This window comes from Oncorhynchus tshawytscha, linkage group LG20 (assembly GCF_018296145.1).
Source record: "Oncorhynchus tshawytscha isolate Ot180627B linkage group LG20, Otsh_v2.0, whole genome shotgun sequence".
NCBI classification, from domain to species: domain Eukaryota; kingdom Metazoa; phylum Chordata; class Actinopteri; order Salmoniformes; family Salmonidae; genus Oncorhynchus; species Oncorhynchus tshawytscha.
Window position 1 is genome coordinate 21580765 of NC_056448.1, and position 24277 is coordinate 21605041.

Below are 24277 nucleotides of genomic sequence, written 5' to 3' on the forward strand. Positions count from 1 at the left end.
TGTCGTAGACCGTGTGTGTGTGTGTATGTGTGTACCTGGTGATGTCGTAGACCATGAGTGTGTGTGTGTGTGTGTGTACCTGGTGATGTCGTAGACCATGAGTGTGTGTGTGTGTGTGTACCTGGTGATGTCGTAGACCATGAGTGTGTGTGTGTGTGTGTACCTGGAAATGTCGTAGACCATGAGTGTGTGTGTGTGTGTACCTGGTGATGTCGTACACCATGAGTGTGTGTGTGTGTGTGTGTGTGTGTACCTGGTGATGTCGTAGACCATGAGTGTGTGTGTGTGTGTGTGCGCGTGTACCTGGTGATGTCGTAGACCATGAGTGTGTGTGTGTGTGTTTGTACCTGGTGATGTCGTAGACCATGTGTGTGTGTGTGTACCTGGTGATGTCGTAGACCATGAGTGTGTGTGTGTACCTGGTGATGTCGTAGACCATGAGTGTGTGTGTGTACCTGGTGATGTCGTAGACCATGAGTGTGTGTGTGTACCTGGTGATGTCGTAGACCATGAGTGTGTGTGTGTGTGTGTGTGTGTGTACCTGGTGATGTCGTAGACCATGAGTGTGTGTGTGTACCTGGTGATGTCGTAGACCATGAGTGTGTGTGTGTACCTGGTGATGTCGTAGACCATGAGTGTGTGTGTGTGTGTGTACCTGGTGATGTCGTAGACCATGAGTGTGTGTGTGTGTACCTGGTGATGTCGTAGACCATGAGTGTGTGTGTGTGTACCTGGTGATGTCGTAGACCATGAGTGTGTGTGTGTGTGTGTGTACCTGGTGATGTCGTAGACCATGAGTGTGTGTGTGTGTGTGTGTACCTGGTGATGTCGTCGTAGACCATGAGTGTGTGTGTGTGTGTGTGTACCTGGTGATGTCGTAGACCATGAGTGTGTGTGTGTGTGTGTGTGTGTGTGTGTGTGTGTGTGTGTGTGTGTGTGCCTGGTGATGTCGTAGACCATGTGTGTGTGTGTGTGTGTGCGCGCCTGGTGATGTCGTAGACCATGAGTGTGTGTGTGTGTGTGTGTGTGTGTGTGTGCGCCTGGTGATGTCGTAGACCATGAGTGTGTGTGTGTGTGTGCGCCTGGTGATGTCGTAGACCATGAGTGTGTGTGTGTGTGTGTGTGTGCGCGCCTGGTGATGTCGTAGACCATGAGTGTGTGTGTGTGTGTGTGTGTGTGCGCGCCTGGTGATGTCGTAGACCATGAGTGTGTGTGTGTGTGTGTGTGTGTGTGCGCGCCTGGTGATGTCGTAGACCATGAGTGTGTGTGTGTGTGTGTGTGTGTGCGCCTGGTGATGTCGTAGACCATGAGTGTGTGTGTGTGTGTGTGTGCGCCTGGTGATGTCGTAGACCATGAGTGTGTGTGTGTGTGTGTGTGTGTGCGCGCCTGGTGATGTCGTAGACCATGAGTGTGTGTGTGTGTGTGTGTGTGTGTGCGCCTGGTGATGTCGTAGACCATGAGTGTGTGTGTGTGTGTGTGTGCCTGGTGATGTCGTAGACCATGAGTGTGTGTGTGTGTGTGTGTGTGCCTGGTGATGTCGTAGACCATGAGTGTGTGTGTGTGTGTGTGTGCCTGGTGATGTCGTAGACCATGAGTGTGTGTGTGTGTGTGTGTGTGTGTGTGTGTGTGTGTGTGTGTGTGTGTGTGTGGTGATGTCTGGTGATGTGTGTGTGTGTGTGTGTGTGTGTGATGTGTGTGAGTGTGTGTGTGTGTGTGTGTGTGTGTGTGCGCCTGGTGATGTCGTAGACCATGAGTGTGTGTGTGTGTGTGCGCCTGGTGATGTCGTAGACCATGAGTGTGTGTGTGTGTGTGTGTGTGTGTGTGTGCGCCTGGTGATGTCGTAGACCATGAGTGTGTGTGTGTGTGTGTGTGCGCCTGGTGATGTCGTAGACCATGAGTGTGTGTGTGTGAGTGTGTGCGCCTGGTGATGTCGTAGACCATGAGTGTGTGTGTGTGTGTGTGTGTGTGTGCGCCTGGTGATGTCGTAGACCATGAGTGTGTGTGTGTGTGTGTGTGTGTGTGTGTGTGTGTGTGTGTGTGTGTGTGTGTGTGTGTGTGCGCGCCTGGTGATGTCGTAGACCATGAGTGTGTGTGTGTGTGTGTGTGTGTGTGTGCGCGCCTGGTGATGTCGTAGACCATGAGTGTGTGTGTGTGTGTGTGCGCCTGGTGATGTCGTAGACCATGAGTGAGTGTGTGTGTGTGTGTGTGTGTGTGTGCGCCTGGTGATGTCGTAGACCATGAGTGTGTGTGTGTGTGTGTGTGTGTGTGTGCGCCTGGTGATGTCGTAGACCTTGAGTGTGTGTGTGTGTGTGCGCCTGGTGATGTCGTAGACCATGAGTGTGTGTGTGCGCCTGGTGATGTCGTAGACCATGAGTGTGTGTGTGTGTGTGTGTGTGTGCGCCTGGTGATGTCGTAGACCATGAGTGTGTGTGTGTGTGTGTGCGCCTGGTGATGTCGTAGACCATGAGTGTGTGTGTGTGTGTGTGTGTGTGCGCCTGGTGATGTCGTAGACCATGAGTGTGTGTGTGTGTGTGCGCCTGGTGATGTCGTAGACCATGAGTGTGTGTGTGTGTGTGTGCCTGGTGATATCGTAGACCATGAGTGTGTGTGTGTGTGTGTGTACCTGGTGATGTCCTGGTGACCATGAGTGTGTGTGTGTGTGTGTACCTGGTGATGTCGTAGACCATGAGTGTGTGTGTGTGTGTGTGTACCTGGTGATGTCGTAGACCATGAGTGTGTGTGTGTGTGTGTACCTGGTGATGTCGTAGACCATGAGTGTGTGTGTGTGTGTGTGTACCTGGTGATGTCGTAGACCATGAGTGTGTGTGTGTGTGTGTGTACCTGGTGATGTCGTAGACCATGAGTGTGTGTGTGTGTGTGTGTACCTGGTGATGTCGTAGACCATGAGTGTGTGTGTGTGTGTGTGTACCTGGTGATGTCGTAGACCATGAGTGTGTGTGTGTGTGTGTGTACCTGGTGATGTCGTAGACCATGAGTGTGTGTGTGTGTGTGTACCTGGTGATGTCGTAGACCATGAGTGTGTGTGTGTGTGTGTGTGTGTGTGTGTACCTGGTGATGTCATAGACCATGAGTGCGCCCGCGGCCCCCCTGTAGTAACTACGCGTGACGGCCCTGAAGCGCTCCTGGCCCGCCGTGTCCCAGATCTGCAGCTTGATCTTCTGGCCGCTCACCTCGATTATCCTTGTGCCAAACTCCACGCCGATCGTATGGGGGCAGTCCGCCATGACTGGAGGAGACAGAGAGATGGGGAAAAGGCACTGGTTGTTTGGCTAGGCAAGGAGGAATCTAATGAGGTTCCCTTAAATCCTACAGAAATGTATTTAAATCAAAGATGGCAGTGGAATTAATTAAATCTCACATATTAACAAGAGTCATGAGGAGCCTCAATGGAAAGAACCACATCTCCCATCATGCAAGACTGACTCAGTAGACAGAACACTTCCTCAGCCTGCCTCGTCTCCTCCCTTCTCTCTGGAGTGTGAACAATCTGAAATTCCTTTTTGATACTGTCGCAAAGCTAACTAAAAAGCAGCATTCCCCAAGAGAGGATGGCTTTCATGTGTCGGGGGGCTAGGGTCAGTTTGTTATATCTGGAGTACTTCTCCTGTCCTATCCGGTGTCCTGTGTGAATTTAAGTATGCTCTCTCTAATACTCTCTTTCGCTGTTTCTTTCTCTCTCTCGGAGGACCTGAGCCCTAGGACCATGCCTCAGGACTACCTGACATGACTCCTTGCTGTCCCCAGTCCACCTGGCCGTGCTGCTGCTCCAGTTTCAACTGTTCTGCCTGTGATTATTATTATTTGACCATGCTGGTCATTTATGAACATTTGAACATCTTGGCCATGTTCTGTTATAATCTCCACCCCAGCACAGCCAGAAGAGGACTGGCCACCCCACATAGCCTGGTTCCTCTCTAGGTTTCTTCCTAGGTTTTGGCCTTTCTAGGTTTTTCCTAGCCACCGTGCTTCTACACCTGCATTGCTTGCTGTTTGGGGTTTTAGGCTGGGTTTCTGTACAGCACTTTGAGATATCAGCTGATGTACAAAGGGCTATATAAATACATTTGATTTGGTGATTAGATCAGACTGACTCAGTAGACAGAACACTTCCTCAGCCTGCCTCGTCTCCTCCCTTCTCTCTCTCTCTCTCTCGAGTGTGATTAGACAGGGGGGCACACTACACCATGTGGAGCAGACAGGGGGGCACACTACAAGATTCTTCTCTTGGTCGTGAGGATTCTCCATACCACGCGGCCAAAACAATGATGTTCTAGGTACGTTAAGTCTAATCACAAAAGGTGACTCAAAGCAGCCTCAAACATTTTTTGTCAGATATTCATGCTTGCCATACAGAGTTGAAATTAGAGGTCGACCGATTAATTAGGGCCGATTTCAAGTTATAACAATCTGTAATCTGCCTTTTTGGACGCCGATTACATTGCAATCCACGGGGAGACTGCGTGGCAGGCTGACCACCGGTTACGGGAGTGCTGCATCAAAAGGACCTTGTGCCTGCAAGGAGTCAAGGTAAGTTGCTAGCTAGCATTAAACGTATCTTACAAAAAAACAATCAATCCATTAACTACAGATGGTTGATGATATTACTAGGTTAACTAGCTTGTCCTGCGTTGCATATAATCAATGCAGTGCCTGTTAATTTATCATTGAATCACAGCCTACTTCAACTTCGCCAAATGGGTGATGAATTAACAAAAGAACATTCACAAAAAAGTACAATCGTTGCACCAATGTACATAACCATAACCATCAATGCCTTCCTTAAAATCAATACACAGAAGTACATTTTTTTTTAAAACCTGCATATTTAGTTAAAAGAAATGCATGTTAGAAGGCAATATACATCACACTGTATATAGACTTTTCTATTGTATTATTGACTGTGTGTTTGTTTATTCCATGTGTAACTCTGGTGTTGTTGTTTGTGCTGAACTGCTTTGCTTTATCTTGGCCAGGTTGCACATGTTTCATTATTTATTTGAGACTAAATTGATTTTGCTTAAAGGTAAAATAAAGTGTTCATTGTTCATTCAGTATTGTTGTAATTGTCCCTATTACAAATATATATCTTTTATTTTTAAACAGACCAATTAAATCGGTATCAGCAAATCGTAATTGTTTGACCTCTAGTTGAAATATTTAGCCTGTGAACAGAGGTATAAAATATATCGTATTTGCTTGTGAACAGAGGTGTAATGATTTGACACTGGCTTTGGTTAAAGGCAAGTACAAATGCATACTAGTAGTCACATTCTGGGTGATGTGATACAACGTCTGGCGAACTCCCATTGGCTTTTGCTGGTCACCACGCTCAAATGTTCACATCTCACACTACAAGGTAGGGTGGCAGGTAGCCTAGTGGTAAGTGAAAGGTCGCTGGTTCGAATACCCGAGCTGACAACGTGAAGAGTATGTTGATGTTCCTTTGAGCAAGGCACTTAACTCTAATTAGCTCCATGGGCGCCGTACTACTATGGCTGACCCTGTAAAAGAACACATTTCACTGCACAATGTGTGACAATACATTTTAAAAAGCATTGCCGATTGTGCTGATAAAATCAAGCATGTGAATATATCGGCATGTCTGGGACTACTCAAATACGGCATTGGTAGCCCTCAGATTGTGTCTCTAACCCTCTCACATTAAACGACCACCGGTGACGGCCGCGTGGCCTGAGTAGGCAACGACATGGGGATTTCGTCTCCGATCTCAAAAACTTGTCTGGGACAGCTTAATCAGGGCCAAAAGCATGTAGTGTACACCCAGCTTTACTGTAACTACACTCCCTCATTCCCCTGCTCAATCTCCCTCTCGCTATAAACTACCATACAGAACAGCCTTCCTGTGACACAGCTAGCACCAACTGAAAGTATTAACAGAACCCATATACACACACAGTACGACAGGCACATCCAACCACACAGAAAAATCAGGTGCTCTCGATCGTATACAGACACTTCACCTCCATTGTGAGGCAACAGAGAAGGCAGGTGGTATCAATTTCAGACTGGCAGATCAGCCTGCCAGTTGGTTTTTACCACCTGCGTTTCAATGTTACCCAGTGGCAGGGAGGAAGCCTTCAAACCTGACATTCAGCACTGACAAAGCAGCAGCCTGTTCATTTAGAGCCACGTCTATGGGCCACTTGTATGACGAGACTGTGCCATGCAGATTGAGATGCGAGATAGACCAATGAAGAGCAGAGCATCTGCACATACTGCTGCTAATACTGCCATTAAAAAAAAAAAATCATAGCCAGGCGCTAAAATAGAACTTGGTTCTATATTTGACACTTGACGCTCTGCAAGTCCTGCCTCTCCCATCTCCTCATTGGTTTTTAGGAGCATATACCCACGCGGGTGATTGAAAGATGAACTGAGGTCCAGACTCCAGTCCAGTTGGTAGTGGTAATGGACTTTAAAAGTTGGTTGCCAACCACCATATAAAGTCCACAGAAGGAGAGTTTAGCTAGAAACAAATGAATTCATCCGATTAATTATCGGAGTAGAGAACACACAATTTTGTGTGACTCAAAATTCTACAAAGATCCAGAAAGAAAAAAAACAAGTGCATTTCAGGTCAAATAACAACCCAATGTTAATGTCGAAGGACAAATTAGCTAGCAACAGCAAGCTAGCTAGCTAAATGGCCATGAATGTTTGTGTTTCGACCTGTCCTCTAATTTATATAGTTGGTTCAGAGTTTGCGTTGCTATTTCAACCTGCGTGTCCTGATCATGTCTGTGGTGGATGGACAAAATCAACATGCGCACGATGACAGACGCAGACTCGTGCCCGGTCTAGTCAGTGTGAGTCTGATGGCATCAGAGGGGATTTAGAGTAGATGGAGTCGGAGGGTTGGGTCTGTCTGGAGTCAGTGGGGAGCTGGGATGTACTTACATTTCTTCTCTGTGAACTGATGAAGCAAACACGACTTCCCTACCCCCATGTCCCCTATGGAGAGAGAGGAGGTGTTAGGATCCATGTTCAATCTCAACATAACATACAAGATGGAGACTCATTTTTTTGTTGATTTAACTTATTTCCCATGTCATATCTAGGGAGGAGTTTTCCCTGACCACTTGGTCTGACCAGGAAAGACTCTGGGCCCTAGTTGTAGCAGAGAAAGAGCATCTTCCCTCTCCTCTTCAGACATTATTAACAGATTCTATCTACACATGCGAGAGCACTTGAAGAGGCAGTATGAATAGGCCTGCAGGGCTTTGACTGAGTGGAAGGCTGGTATGGTTACCTCCAGTCAAGTGGGGGAGAGGAGAGCACCTTTTGTTTGTTTAGGCCTATACACTAATGTCTGCTCTAGCTATGGGGCTAAAGTGGTGTGTAAAGTGTGTGTTTGTGTTGTATGACCATGTTTGATGTCTGCATAACAGACAGCAAACAAAAGAAGAACATGACAGAGCCTTTTGGCTGTTCTCAGGTCCACAATCAGACAAGGAAGGGAAATGTGTTGACATTAAGGTGGGGCTTTTAAGGCCTCAATGCACCACAGTAAACTACCTACAACTAGTTGGAGAGATGTTGAGATAGTGATTTAACTGCCCTGTTTTAAAAAGGTCCCAAACAGATGGGAAAACACTATTTGGAAAAGTGGACCACCTCCACAAATGTAAGCTATTTATGCTCATTACTCACTTTTTTTCTGTTAGTAATATAGACCAGACAGAAGGAGAGCAATAATTAATGTATTCGTGTAATTTATTTAATAGCCTGCTCTAGTACATTGTTGGTTCATTATAACAAACAATTTAGCTTGGCTTAGGCTAGCTTCCTGGGGAAAAAATTATTGATGAAAATGTTTCAAGTCACTTTAGGTGGTAACCTCATACTACATACAAATAAGCTGCTGTGATAGAGGTCATGGGTAGGGCCTGGGGTTTTAGTCTCTAGTCTCCTGATGGGAACTCTTCCAGGGCTTGTGTAGGGAGAGCAGCAGTAGCGTCTCGCTGAGTTGTGTACTAACTGCAGCCACTGGGCGACCCACATACAGCACAGTAGTATACAAATACAGGTCTCCACGCCACTCCCTCAGCACACTTACCGATGATGATGTATTTGAAAATGTAGGAGTAGTTGTACGGTGCGGTGGCCATTGTGGCTCTGAAAGAGAGAGAGAGAATGCTTATAGGATTCAGAGACAATGTTTGTGTGTTTGTGGGTCTATGAATCAATTCTATCTTGTATCATGCAGAAACCACACATTATCAATACATTTTGTCTGTCGACATCACTCACAATCCCATTTAATTGTACAGTGCTTGGGCTGACCACACAATTACAGTGCCTTCAGAAAGTATTCATACCCCTAGACTTTTTCCACATTGAGTTACAGCATGATTTCAATTGATTTCTCACCCATCTACACACAGAAACTCCATAATGACAGTGAAAACATGTTTACAAATGTATTGAAAATTAAATACAGAAATCTCATTTACCTACGTATTCACACCCCAAGGGATCAATACTTTGTATAAGCCTCTTTGGCAGCGATTACAGCTGTGAGTCTTTCTGGGTAAGTCTAAGAGCTTTCCACACCTGGATTGTGGAACATTTGCCCATTATTCCTTTCAAAATTCTTCAAGCTTTGTCAAATTAGTTGTTGATCATTGCTAGACAACCATTTTCAGATCTTGCCATAGATTTTCAAGTAGATTTAATTCAAAACTGTAACTCGGCCACTCAGGAACATTCACCGTCTTCTTGGTAAGCAACTCCAGTGTTGATTTGGTCTTGTGTTTTAGGTTATTGTGCTGCTGAAAGGTGAATTAATATTCTAGTGTCTGGTGGAAAGCAGACTCAACCAGGTTTTCCTCTAGGATTTTGCCTGTGCTTAGCTCCATTCCGTTTCTTTTTTATCCTGAAAAACTGTGTTGGATTTGCCCCAAACATAACACTTTATATTCAGGACAAAAAGTTAATTGCTTTCCTACCTTTTTTGCAGTATTACTTTAATGCAAACAGGATGCATGTTTTGGAATATCTTTGTATTCTGTAAAGGCTTTCACTTTGTTAATTAGGTTAGTAATGTGGAGTAACTACAATGTTGTTGATCCATACTCAGAGTTTAATGGGTTGACGGGGGAGACTGTTTTAAAGTCACCATCGACCTCATGGCGAAATCTCTGAGCGGTTTCCTTCCTCTCCAGTAACTGAGTTAGGAAGGACGCCTGTATCTTTGCAGTGACTGGGTGAATAGATACATCATTTTTTATTTTACCCATCTACCAATAGGTGTCCTTTGCGAGGCATTGGTAAACCTCTGGTCTTTGTGGTTGAATCTGTGTTGGGAATTCACTGCTCAACTGAAGGACCTTACAGATATTTGTATGTGTGGGGTACAGAGATGAGCCAGACTTTTACAAATAACGTTCAACACTATTATTACACGCAGAGTGAGTTCATGCTACTTATGTGACTTAAGCAAATGTTTACTCCTGACCTTATTTTGGCTTGCCAATAACAAAGGGGTTGAATACTTATTGACTCAAGATATTTCAGCGTTTCATTTTTAACTAATAAAAAATAAAATTGAGAAACAACTCCTCTGACATTATGGGGTACTGTGTGTAGGCCAGTGACAAAAAAATCTAAATGTAATCATTTTAAATTCAAGATGTAACAACAAATTGTGGAAAAAGTCAGGTGTGAATACTTTCTGAAGGAACTTTCTCTACTGCAACATTAGGCCTATGGATTTATCAATATGGTCAGTATTGTCACCATGTCTCAGAATGTACTATACAGACAGAGCAGCTGGTTTGCTGTCTGAGAAATAAACAGAATTCTAGGTAGTATGAATCATTCCTGATTTCTCAAGATTCCCATCATGTGATTTCTCAGTTAGAAGGCAGGCCCAGCAGCACTGATCTCTCAAACATATGGGTAGGATTCAACCTCGTCTCAAAAACCCCACCCTAGGCAACAGTAACTAGGGTCTGGTTTCAATGATGGACTCCTCTGGCAACTTCGATAAAGGAAAAATATTTTTCAGGGGTGGGTGCTCTTCAGAGACAACTCTCCCAACAAATCACAAGGCAGACATGCTAGAACGCTGCGATCCGAAACCAAAAGTTTACAAGCTAAACCTTTAGAGGTTTTAGTAAAAGGTAGTAGTTGAGGCAAACTAGCCAATTGTGAAATGTACTCATTAAAAGTAACCTCTAATCTCCCTTTTGCTAGATTATTTGGTATTTTATTCAAACGGATAAGGTAGTGACATCGGCAGTAATGTAGTTGCTCTATGCCAAAAGAGTCCATCATTGAAACCAGCCGGTAGTCACTGTTGTGCCTAGGGTCTGGTTTGAGACTAGATTCAACACAGCTGGAGATGAAACCATCAGATAGCAATGTATCTGACCACAAAGTCAACACAGTCAGTATCTTTAACTCCAATATCTATATGAAATGAATCTACATGGCCTAACCAAACCAATGTCTGTCCATCAAATCAGCATGAAGTCATCAAGCTTCAGACAACTGACACCGGCTTCGTCCCAATTAGGCCATCTCTTGTTCCTCCCAAAGTGTGCACTTGCTCACTGCCCTTCATTGATTTGAAAGGAAATGACTGGAATAAAAAAAAATGGTGGAAACTCCCTCTAGCCCATGCCTTCACCAATCTAATTATTTTAGATTTGATGGAAGTAGTGAACAAGTGTACACTTCAGGAGAACGAAAATATCATTTGGAGTCGGGACGTACTTTGTGGGCAGGTTGTGTAAAAGGACTAGACAATGGCCTAAGCCTAGATGAGGAAGCGAGGCCAAACAAGTACTCTCAGGCTGGGGCTCATCATAGATCACACATGCACGCACACACGGAGATGGCCTGTCCGGGGAGTTATTTCAAGAAGCCTTAATCCTATTTACAACAGAACTATGGACTGTAACAAGATGAGATGCAGCAGAGCCAGACTCCTCGTTATTACCATCCCATGATGAACCTACAATCTGTAGTTTTCCATTACAATTAGGGATATGACAAACGGACAATTTTGCTTAACATTTAAACCAGGAGTTGGAAGCGAAATTGTTTTCTATTAGTTTCATTCTTAACAGAAACAATTTATTTTGTTCCTTGAAATTCTGCGATCGGGGAGAGCGCGAGAGGGTGGAGGAGCCGAGGAGGAAGCTTTGCTTGAAGTGCTGGGCATCTTGTTATGACATGCATTATGGAAGTGGTGTTGGAGGGCCAGTAGGAGGCACTCTTTCCTCTGGTCTAAAAGAATATCCCAATTCCCCAGGACAGTGATTGGGGACACTGCCCTGTGTAGGGTGCCGTCTTTCGGATGGGACGTTAAACGGGTGTCCTGACTCTCTGAGGTCATTAAAGATCCCATGGCACTTATCGTAAGAGTAGGGGCGTTAACCCCGGTGTCCTGGCTAAATTCCCAATCTGGCCCTCAAACCATCACGGTCACCTAATAATCCCCAGTTTACAATTGGCTCATTAATCACCCTCCTCTCCCCTGTAACTATTCCCCAGGTCGTTGCTGCAAATGAGAACGCGTTCTCAGTCAATTTACCTGGTAAAATAACAGATAAATAAAAATAATCTGAATTAGACCCACAGAATTATACCTACGAAGGAGCGGCTTCTATGGAAGAACTTGAATATCTTTGAACTTCCAACCAGAGCTAGCTAGCTAACAAGCTTGAGTGTGCAGAGCGTAACCAGAATGAAAATAAACACGTCTTACCTTTTTGTAGTTAATAAATCCAATTTGAAACATGATAACTATAGTTTCCTTAATTAGCATTGAACAAGTTATTCCATTGTTCTCTAATAAAAAATCTCTATTCCTAATTTCTGAATCACGCTTGTAATGTCAATAGACTCCAGTAGCCTAAGTTTCGGAGGAGTTTGAAGCCTACACGCACTGGCAAAGATTTTCAGCTAGCAGGCAGACACTGGAATAAGTTTGAGTGACAGAGTGAAGGCATTGCATAGGGGCTTTGCTGTGTTTTTGGTGGCCTAAAATAAAAAATAAAATGTTTTTTAAAAAGTGTTATTAACCTGTTCCCATGCTTTTAAAATGACGGTTCTGTTACAGAACAGTATAGATCACTTTCGTTCCCAGTTCTGATCCTCAATTTTGGTTCCAAACACTGGTTTAAAAAACAGCCATTATTTTTTGTTTGTCTGTAAAGGAATACCGCTTCTGAAGCACGACAAACGTCCATCACTAGGCAACCAGAATTGTCAATCAAATAATCTCAAACTGTCTGTGCATAGACTTTCTGCCTGCACACAGACATCCCTCTCCTAAAAATTACCTCAAAGTTAGTTAAATACCGTGACATACCAAGACATTCAGTAGAAACAAAAAATCTTCTGCTCGGAATCGACTCCTAAAGATTCAGTATTTTGGAACAAAGGAGACTTATTAGCCACCGTACTTTCGAGAACGGAGAGCCGTCCACTCTAGGAGTTCAGATACAATCATTTAATTACCAACGTTTGGACAGACAAGCCGTCTTCATCAGGGTATAATGACAAACACTGCGGGTCACTAGTTTATATAGTGTCAAATGACGCACAGGTGTCTGTAATCATGGCCGGGTGTGCCCTGACATCATTGGTTAATTCTCAGATAAACATGAATGGATAGCATATGATCATAGATACAATTTGGCTACGTAGACACAAGAATGGCTTCAGATCAAAGTCTACGTTGAGACCGTACTTCCGAGAACAAACACTTGCATCTTTCATAGCGAGCTAGCAAGGGACAGAGAGCGAGCGGGGAGAGGCACAGTATAGGCAGGTCAGCCACCAGGCAATGTCTCACAACTTCAGTAAAGCAGGGCCTATCATCAAAGAATAGGCTAATATATTGTACACGCAACAGACCGAAGACTAACGATGCGAGTGTGTTTAGCGATGAGAGAGCAGGCGAGCAAGCTGCAATGTGATTTAAAATTTTAAGGGGGGAAAAACATTTTTCCATTAGTGATATTTCTTAATGTTAAGGATCACAGATTTTGCTTAAAAGTTTAAACATTCACACCCCTAATTACAATCTCTAGGTCAGCAGTCAAATCAGTAAAATGGTTAGTTAATTGGTTATTATTCATCTACGAAATGAATGTCAAATTTGTGAGGTTAAATCAATTTTAAAAACCGCTTACCCCCTTGTTTTTCCATCATGACAAAGATAGAGAACTTCTCTGGAGATGTAGCCTAATCTCACTCAATGAAAGCTAGAACTGCATAGCACCAAATAGGTGTTTATGTTGGGGTTGTTCATTATCATTATGCGCCATGTTCAATGGAGTGTTTCCTAGCCATGGGGGCTCCCACTCTGCCTCATCAAGCAACAAACTGCTCTGAGGACTCACAGATAGTCAGAGTAAAAGGGGTATGACAGTAGTTTACAGAGGAGTCAGTCCACCTCAAAAAGCACAAGAAGGAGACTCACCTTTCCATAGAGGGGTTATAAAAGTTACTATGGCCAAACCGGTCTGGCGTTACAGACATTGTTGTGAGAAGACCGATTTTCAGGATGTCTCATGGTCTGACACTGCTCTAGCTCTACCACCTTTCACCTCAGGTGTGGAAGGGCGACATCGGCGGATTGAGACGCAGCCCATGCAAAAAAAATTTTTTATGTCTCTAACTTAAAACTAACAGATTTTGATGGGGATTTTTTATATTATGATAATTAGATTTCGACGGGGGTACGGACGTCGACTCTAGGGGGGGTAAATGGATAACATTTTCTTTGCAACTTTGGGTAAAAAGCTTTTGCTCATGGTGAAAATGCATTGTGTGGTCGAGCCAGTCCTCCATGAAAGCAATTCAGCTTGTCCTTCAACCCAACTCGACCTTGAATAGTCAAAAATGGCAGCTCTCAGAGGGCTATCTGTATGGTGCAATTCTCATATGAAGACTTTTCTTACAAGCCCAAACTTTGATGGAGAAATCAGCTAGTGACTAAAATGCTGTGACAACCCTAAAAAAATACAATTGTATTTTTCAATCAAATTCTTAGAAAACATGTAGTGTGATTAGTGACATTTACCATTACACCCAACCCCATTGGAAAACACTATACAATGTGTTAGGGATTTTTACCATTGAAGACCATAACATCGAAACCATTATAACGGCTTTAGTTTAATGGGTTTGCTTGTTTCCCAATCGCCAAGAATGGTATAACTTTTTTTCTGGTTAGGCTATATTGATCTCCGACACCCTCTTCAGTAATCTGTGTATTAATTTTTAATCACAGTGCTTTTGGCATCAGACAAGCTTATATAGTTGATATGATTCAAACATAGGGTGTGTCTAAATATGGAAAATACACGTCTCGGTCGACCAATATATATATTTTTTTTTGGGGGGGTCTAACACTGGAGTTTGAGAGCTGACATCTGTAATGCAAGTCGAATTCAAATTCAACCACCCTGGATAGTAGCCTATAAAGTACAACCTGTGAATACCAGTGACTAAGTCATCTATTATCATGGTAATCCCAGTGTCCCATTTTGTTTCCCTCTATCCGGGAAATTCCTCTTTAGCCTGTGGTTAAGTACACAGTAGATATAACGGCATTGCAGTTAAAGCAGGTTTGTAGATTCAAATCGCTATGCAACAGAGCCTGGTGCCAACCAGAAAAAGAGCTGTGCTATGGCCTGCTGTTCAACGACCAAGTTTTCCTGCTAAACAATTTAGCACTATGACAAATGCTTCTGTTTTGAGCTAGGGTGAATTGAGAGAAGATGGGAGAAGGTGAAAGACAGAAGTAGAAAGTGAAAAGAAGACTGGGGAGCAGGATGAAGAAAAGGGATGCTCTCATTGTGATATGCAGAGGCAGATTGAGTAAACTACACAGGGAAGAGAGAGCAGTGTCATCCAGAACAGAAGTGAGTGGATGCGTGCTAATTGGCTGAGTGGGGTAATTCCAGGTTAAGGTGTCATCTAACCCTTTTCCTCTCAGTACGTGGTTGGTCAGAGACCCTTGGGGGCCACACACCCCTGCAGCAAAACACTCCCCTTTGCAGCTCTAGCTGCTTGAAAAACAATAGTGCAGAGAGTTCAGAAGAGAAGCTGTGGGGTAAACAAGGACAAAGGCAATTGATGAGGTAGGGGAAATCATGTACTTAGGGTGTGGGATAAGCTCTGGTGAGGGATTTGATACACTGACCGTGAAGTGGTCTACCAACACCTGACTGCTTTTCTAAGGAACCAATTTAAACTGGTGGTAAAACTATTTTCCCCTGGAGTTAACTGTGTCAGTGGTGTGTGAGGTCCTGACTACTTGCTTGCCTTGCTGCTAACCTGACTGCCACCCCTCACATGACCCTCTTGTGGTGCCACCAGGCTCATATGTGAGAGTTTCTCCATAAGGCGGCAACTATACGACTACAAGAGCCGTACACACACAAACACATATATTCTGGACACTAACGCTAGGCCCATTCCTTCTTTGGGTAAATGGGGGAAAACTCCCCTTTTCCTGAGTGAAGCCCAGGTGGAGTATCCATCCAAGGAGAGGGCGATTGAGAGCAGCATGTGACCAAACTGCAGTCTCAATGCTTATCCATCCACTCACACCGATTCATAAAACAGAGAGCGGTCACCTCTTTCTTTTTAATCACATCCATTTCCTGTTGTTGAACAAATATAAAAATCATTGTCACACACATATATGGGCTGTTTGCTCTCTTCTCTGACTCATTGCCATATTGTTATGCAGTCACACAACATCCAAATCCTGTAGTAAATTGCACATGCCTTTGGGTTGTGATCAGAACCAAATGCAGAGATGGAATGAACAAAACACTTGCATAACGTGGTTTTAATCAACGCACATACAGTGCATTTCTTTTCATTTACTGTGTGATGTGCAATTGTAATAAGGGACTTAATATAAATAAAATTCAAGGCCAAGAAAATACCAAATGCCTCTGCTCATGTCACACAGATGAGTATCTGTCATATGGTGACACTTCTACATGAATACATTCATATTCCAACCTAATTTGTATCATAACAAATAAATATTTATGTGATTATGAGCTGGCTGAGACGAGGCTAGATAAGGATGCATGGTGTATGTGTGTGGGGGGGGGATTATATGTCGGAATATTATTGTTTTGACAATATTATGTTTGCGTTAGATGGCTGTACCTGCACCAAAACTCCAGTAGTTTTTCCCTCATAGCTTGTTCTCCATCTTTCTAAAAAGGAAGCCAACTTGTTTTACTCATGGCTCTCCCTTGTCCCTCTGCAGAAGACTTATGGTGAGCAATATGTTTGGAACATCGAATCTCAATAAAATCACAATATAGAATCGGAATAAATATAATATCGGTACCTAAGTATCGTGATAATATTGTATCGTGAGGTCCCTAGTCATCTGTGTGATTACTGGATAGCTGGCTGAGCTACTGAACAAATATATAAATGCAACATGTAAAGTGTTGGTCCCATTTTAATGAGTTGAAATAAAGGATCCCAGAAATGTTCCATACACACACACAAAAAAAAGTGCACCAATCTTTTTAGATCCTTGTTAGTGAGCATTTCTCCTTTGCCAAGATAATCCACCTATCTGACTGGTGTGGCATATCAAGTAGCTGATTAAACAGCATGATCATTACACATGTGCACCTTGTGCTGGGGACTATAAAAGGCCACTAAAATGTGTAGTTGTGTCACACAACGACACAAATGTCAAGTTTTGAGGGAGTGTGCAATTGGCATGCTGAATGCAGGAATGTCCAACAGAGGTGTTGTCAGAGAATGTAAACTTCACTACCATACGCCGCCTCCAACATAGTTTTAGAGAATTTGGCAGTACTCCCGAGTGGCGCAGCGGTCTAAGGCATTGAATCTCAGTGTAAGAGGCTTCACTTACAGTCCCTGGTTTGAATCCAGGCAGTATCACGTTCGGCCGTGAGTGGGATCCCCATAGGGCGGCGCACAATTGGCTCAGCGTCTTCCGGGTTGGGCCATCATTGTAAAAAAGTATTTGTTCTTAACCGACTTGCCTAGTTAAATAAATAAAAGGTTCAATAAAACATAAATAAAATTACATCCAACGGGTCTCACAACCACAGACCACATGTAACCACACCAGCCCAGGGAGGTGCTGAAGAGTATTTCTGTCTGTAATAAAGCCCTTTTGTGTGTGTGTGTGTGTGTGTGTGGTGTGTGTGTGTGTGTGGGGGGGGGCTGACTCCCCAGTGGGTAGGCCTACACCATTCTAGGCCCACCCATGGCTGCGCCCCTGCCCAGTCATGTGAAACCCATAGAGTAGGGCCTATTGAATTTATTTCCTTATATGAACTGTAACTCAGTACAATCTTTGAAATTGTTGCCTTCATATTTTTGTTCAGTAAGTTAATAATGATGTACTTCGATGAATGACACAATATCGCAGAACAATACAGTTGGCTTGTGACTGATCTTTGACATTTCAAGTAGCTACACGTCTGATTATAGCTAGCTACATGAAATGGAAAAGATTGACAAACTAATTTGGCTAAGGATTCAGCACCATAAAGCAGCACCATCCATCAGCTGGCCATGGGTGGCTACCTAGCTGTCGGGCTAACTGATGTTAACACAAACCGTGGCAACGTCAGTTGGTGTCTGTTGAGATAGCTGGCTAGCTAACATCTATTTATTGTAGATGATTGGACGCTAAGAGAAATGTATATCTAGCTAATTCAGGCAAAGGAGCTTGGAGAGAGGTGGGTAGCTAATTGGAGTAGCTACATTTCTAGCTATGACCATAACATTGGGCCTAGTCTCGTACGTCGTTAGCTATCGTCCCTGACCTGCTAACTAACAAGCTAACTAGCCAGCTAGAAACAAGCTAATCATAATGCGTGTCATCATTTATTGGCTCTACAAATAGGTAGCTAGATAACTATGTCGGTCAAAAAGACAGTAACGTTACCATGATAACTCTAACATAAACTAGCTACCTTAAGTGAAATGTTGCGCCAACAATTGTGATAGGTACCGAACATTAGCCAACTTACTCTTCCGGTCAGCTAGCTAGCTACTTATACTAGATAGTTACCGAAATTCAACAGCCTGTTCCCGAAATACAGATAGACCGAAAACCACCATGGCTAGCCAAAACCACGGGAACTGAAGAATGGTAAAAACAAATATATACAAAGCAAAATACATCTCGTTAGATAGCTAGTAGTCACCCTTCTAGTAAACGTTGCCAATTTATGAAACTCGTTGACTGGAAACGTTAACTAGGCTTGACAGCTAGCTGCAATGTTAGCAAATTAGCGTAGCACGTTAGCTAGTTGTTAGTTTACTATGTAAGACAACATGTTTACAGTTTTATAAATGTGTTGTATGTGGATACGAGCACGTCTATATCGTGTTTTTGTTCTCACCGGGAATTGTCGGTTTTATGTCTTGAGCTGCTCAGAAGGGATCTGTAGGTTATCCTGCCTGAAGTATCTGCCTTGGCTGTCTATCCAAGATGGCTGCTTGCACTGCACAGGGTTTCCTCTGTTGTATATGGGCTTCTTGGACAAAGGCACTGCGGTATAATAAGAACTGGATACTGCGTCCAAGATGTCCGCCCGTTGTTTTCAAGGTAATCTACTCACGTTCCCATACGCCAATTCATAGACCGTCTATATCCGGGTTGCATCCGGTTTATACTTATTAAGCAATAACGCCTCAATCACACTAACAGTGTTTTCGCGCAAAATAGTACATAGCATCATCTGAATATGTTCACCATTCACCTTCTGCTACCATGTGAAGCCGTCTATGGGTAAAGTTTGACGCATACCTTCAATAAATCCAACGTGTGCACCACACAGAACTATTGCAACTGCCTCTGCAACCAATGCTGCAAGGCAAACACAGCATTCCATTGGTAATGAATGTACCAAACTGTTGGCACTGTCGGTGGGATCGAGGCGTAAGCGGTATAAGGCTAATAATATATGATGGCTAAGGGCTATTTCTTATGCGTAGCTCAATGCAGAGCGCCTGGATATAGCCAATGGTGGTATATTGGCCATATCAAATCAAATGTATTTATAGAGCCCTTTTTACATCAGCAGATGTCACAAAGTGCTTATACAGAAACCCAGCCTAAAGCCCCAAACAGCAAGCAATGCAGATGTAGAAGCACAGTGGCTAGGAACAACTCTGTAGAAAGGCAGGAACCTAGGAAGAAACCTAGAGAGGAACCAGGCTCTGAGGGGTGGTCAGTCCTCTTCTGGTTTTGCCAGGTAGAGGTTATAAGAGTACATGGCCATTAAGGCCAGATTGTTCTTCAATATGTTGAAATGTTCATAGATGACCAGTAGGGTCAAATAATAATCACAGTGGTTTTAGAGGGTGCAACAGGTCAGTACCTCAGGAGTAAATGTCAGTTGGCTTTTCATAGCCAAGCATTCAGAGGTCGAGACAGCAGGAGCGGTAGAGAAAGGGAGAGAGAGAGGGAGAGTAGAAAACAGCACTGTGGAATAAGGTAGCATGTCCGGTGAACAGGTCAGAGTTCCGTAGCTGCAGGCAGAACAGTTGAAACTGGAGCAGCAGCACGACCAGGTGGACTGGTCATATGAATCACACATTGTGTATGAGAGAGAGAGAGAGAGAGAGAGAGGAGAGAGAGAGAAAGAGAAAGAGAGAGTGTTTGTGGTGATATATTTCCATAATAATGGATTGGAGAGTTTTTTATGTGAGTGGGTACCTGTTTAATGGCATCTGGTTGACATCAGAATACTTTAATTAATTCATTAAATTAAATCCATTATTAAAGGGGCAATTTTGAATTGGTACATATATTTTTTTTACCTTAAAAGTATTAATATGTAGCCATTGATTCTTGAAGAATGTAACTTTTAAATGCCTTATGAGCAAAGGTCTTACCCCATCAGAACTCAAATGTATGCATGTTTTACTCCATGTAATTTTTTAACAAACACTGTATAGCTTCAAAACATGGTTAAAACCTGTATATCATGCATGCTTTTTTTTAGTTTGGTTTTGGGGTGGGACTCTGTTAGAGTATGGGGGAGTTGGGGTGGGTTTGATTTGGTAGGGGATCTGTGTGTTTTGCCCTCTACCTGTTCTGTCTGTGTTATCTGTATAATTATAAATAAGGCCCAAAAAGAGAGTCCTTGCATCGATATAAATGAGTGATTACATTTCTCCTGCCCCTTTCCTCAGCTGTAAAGTGTCAGGGAGAACACTTTGGTCACACTTTATTTATTTATTTGGATAGTCCATATTTACCATCTGTAGAGCATACTATCACAATCATGACTTACTACCAATCTCACAATAATGACTTAGTATCTTGTTATTATTATTATTATGACTTACTATTGCATAATTATGACCTACTAGCTCATAATAATGACTTACTATCTCCTCATAATTCTGATTTAGTATCTCATAATAATTACTTACTATCTCATAATTCTGATTTAGTATCTCATAACTTGTAGTCAGATTTTTTGTGGGGAGTGGCGGGAACAGCCTTCCATATTTATAGACCTACACTTAAAAAAATACATATATTGGAATGGGATCTGGGCCCACTGCAACTCACTCCATAGGATAACTAGGTTCATATTTTGTAGGCCCCCTAGATCAAATTTCTTTGCTGATTCACATCCAGACATAAAAACAATACAATGATATAGCTTGTGAACTTGTCATCCACATCACCAACAAATTAACATGGTCCAAGCACACCAAGACAGTCGTGAAGAGGGCACGACAAAACCTATTCCCCCTCAGAAGACTAAAAAGATTTGGCATGGGTCCTCAGATCCCCAAAATGTTTAACAGCTGCACCATCGAGAGCATCCTGACGGGTTGCATCTCCGCCTGGTATGGCTACTGCTTGGCATTCGACCGCAAGGCACTACAGAGGGTAGTGTGCATGGCCCAGTACATCACCGGGGCCAAGCTTTCTGAATTGCAGGATCTCCATAACAGGCGGTGTCAGAGGAAGGCCCTAAAATTGTCAAAGGCTCCAGCTACCCTAGTCATAGACTGTTCTCTCTGCTACCGCACGGCAAGCGGTACCGGAATGCCAAGTCTAGGTCCAAGACGCTTCTAAACAGCTTCTTCCCCCAATCCATAAGACTCCTGAACATCTAATCAAATGGCTACCCGGACTATTTGCATTGACCCCCCCTCTACACTGCTGCTACTTTCTGTTATTATCTATGCGTAATCACTTTAATAACTCTACCTACATGTACATATTACCTCAATTACCTCGACACCGGTGCCCCGCACATTGACTCTGTACCGGTACCCCCCTGTATATAGCCTCTATTTTCTTAAAACTGCGTTGTTGGTTAAGGGCTTTTAAGTAAACATTTCACTGTAAGGTTGTATTCGGCACGTGACAAATGAAATGTGATTTGGTTACTAATGAACAATATATGCAAGTGTATGTTGTAGGATAGAGAACATGGTCTTATTAGTTTAATTACTTTAATACAGTATTTCACAACATTTCACTTTTACTGGACATTTTCTTACCATCTTACAATCTGAAATAAAAGCCACATGCAACGTGCATCTCAGCTTGAATCAAAGAAAACAATAAAAAAGCAAACAAGCTTTTCCTTTTCTTTGCTAGCCATACTGATGGTTTTATTAAATGAACATTACTCTCTGGGACACTTCCTGAACTGATTTAATAACTGTATAACATCATCATTATAATCAATTATGAGAACCTTGGCTTAGTTATTTGCCTTTGTTTCTCACATTGGGATAAAAAAAATAAAAAAACAGCGAAAATTCATCTTCACAAAACCTGCTCTGATGTACAGTGTTGTACAACCCTCCTCTCAGTCTCAGACCCTTAACACATGGAGCTGAGAAGAGACACGGAGAACTAGCCATGTAAAGTGTCATTCATAGATGGTTTATCCAGAGTTCCATCTGTCCAAGTACAAGCTGTGTGACCTCATATCACAACCACAACCTCAGCAGCAGCAGGCTTGCCAGTGTGTAGATGTAATGCAATGTGCTCGCTTGACAGTTGGGGGTGCTGTTACACAGGTCTGAGGTGCAGCAGTGGATGCGCACTCCAGGCAGCTCTTGTTGCTGGCAGTGTCTTGATGTGGCACATCCACTGGTCAGGACAATTCCCAGGGCTGCTGAAATGACAGGAAGACAGAGACAAGTCAGTGTCAAAGAAGAGTGACAAGTAGATGGTGAGATCAGCAGGAAAGAGGCAGAAGACACAATGAATGGTATGTTGTATTCATGTGTGTTTTGAAGTCCTTGAGAGCCAAAGGAGTGCAGAGAGGGATGCTGTCATAGAACAGAATTACATCATCGGATCGCTCCCTTTTCCTTGTGATAAACTGTTGAACGTAATGGTAGTTTAGTACACATCATATGTGTACAATAGATTGAAAAATGTGCATGTCTGTAAGTCAGAGCAAAAAAGTTCAAACTAAGGACATCCAGCTAAGCCATCAAACACTCCATAACACTTGGCACATAGACAACCCTTGATAAAAAATGCCCTCCTCAATGCTTTCTTTAAATCCAAGCGGAAAACGTATGTCTCTCACGAGCTATAAATCCCACATTAGTCATAAGAAAGGGACAGCTGAGGCCTCCCGGGTGGTGCAGTGGTTAAGGGCGCTGTACTGCAGCGCCAGCGGTGCCACCAGAGACTCTGGGTTCGCGCCCAGGCTCTGTCATAACCGGCCGCGACCGGGAGGTCCGTGGAGCGACGCACAATTGGCCTAGCGTCGTCCGGGTTAGGGAGGGTGTGTCCGGTAGGGATATCCTTGTCTAATCGCGCACCAGCGACTCCTGTGGCGGGCCGGGCGCAGTGCGCGCTAACCAAGGTTGCCAGGTGCACGGTGTTTCCTCCGACACATCGGTGCGGCTGGCTTCCGGATTGGATGCGCGCTGTGTTAAGAAGCAGTGCGGCTTGGTTGGGTTGTGTATCGGAGGACGCATGACTTTCAACCTTCGTCTCTCCCGAGCCCGTATGGGAGTTGTAGCGATGAGACAAGATAGTAGCTACTAAAAACAATTGGATACCACGGAATTGGGGAGAAAAAAGGGGTAAAATTCAAAGGAAAAAAAGAAAGGGACAGCTGGATACAGAGACGGTGGTACAGTCCAGGTGGGGACCAGCCGTGTCAGTCCCCAGCTGGGGACAAAGCGAGGGGAGTGGGACTCTAAGCCAGTTCTGAAACAGCAGCCGTCTCTACGGCCAGCCGCCCGTGCGGAGCTGAACCCATGGGATTAATATGAAGAATAGGTATAGATTATCTACAAAACGCTGTTTAAAGGGATCCTGCTTCCCATTTCAGCACAGCCCTGTCATTCTTGTCTTCTCTGACCCCATTATTTCCCTGAGCAAATGGAAAACAGTGCCACATCAGCCCTTTACATGAGTGGCTCCTTCAGCTGTCAACAGCAGAACAGCTGGATCTTACATGCATGGATGTCAGCAGAACTCCTTATGTGGTAATCATTAAGTGTTTAATATTACGTCTTCTCTATTTTGATTTTACGTAAGCTAAAGGAATGACTGACTGTTATTTACAACTTTGGTGGAATAAAGCCCTTGTTGTTATTTATGTAGTAAGATGCCATGGAATCTTCACATCAAGATAAGATCTTGCCCTTTTGACATACAATTGTGTGGCTAAAGAGTGCAGAGGAGAGGTTAGGGGATTTCCTCCTGTTTATTCTCTATATACTGGACAATGTGGGTCAATAAACACTCTTACATCGACATATTCATTAACAGACAAGGAAGACCGTGAATGAGAAAATCTATAGCATCCAGCTAAGATGAAGATGAAGACAGGCATTGGTTGAGACAGTCATCAGTTCAGGAACATTAGAAACAGACTCACTGCTCTCTGTCTTGATGCAGAAGCGATGTTTGAAGCCCTTGTGTGAGTGGGTGCAGGTGATGACCTCTGGGTTGGAGCAGCCAATGTCCATGTACCTCTGGCCCTGGATGATGTTACAGCCATAGCACTGCAGTCCATGGACTAAGGAAGAGAGAGGAGAGACACAGTATATCACCTTGTTAGTGTGAACCGGTAGACATGTCGACTTGTTAATGTGCACCCTCGAGTATGTGATGTTACCATAGCACTGCAGTCCATGGACTAGCGAGGTGGGAGGGGACATGTCATCTAATTAGTGTGCAGCACTAGATATGTCAACTTATTAATGTGCAGCACTAGATATGTCATCTTATTAGTGT

At 43.6% G+C, this 24277-nt stretch overlaps 1 protein-coding gene across 1 annotated transcript in view; it reads right to left on the reverse strand.

The window, feature by feature from the left end:
- The window catches only part of LOC112219307 (ras-related protein Rab-14), a 52387-nt gene extending 33720 nt beyond the window's left edge, over positions 1-18667 (reverse strand). Inside the window, exons 1-4 of the mRNA XM_042302343.1 lie at positions 18432-18667; positions 8099-8157; positions 6940-6993; positions 3070-3247 (exon numbers count right to left, since the gene is read on the reverse strand). Coding sequence (XP_042158277.1) covers positions 3070-3247; positions 6940-6993; positions 8099-8150 — 284 coding nt within the window. The 5' untranslated portion in view covers positions 8151-8157; positions 18432-18667. The remainder of the gene's footprint in view (positions 1-3069; positions 3248-6939; positions 6994-8098; positions 8158-18431) is intronic.
- Between the last annotated feature and the right edge of the window lie 5610 nt (positions 18668-24277).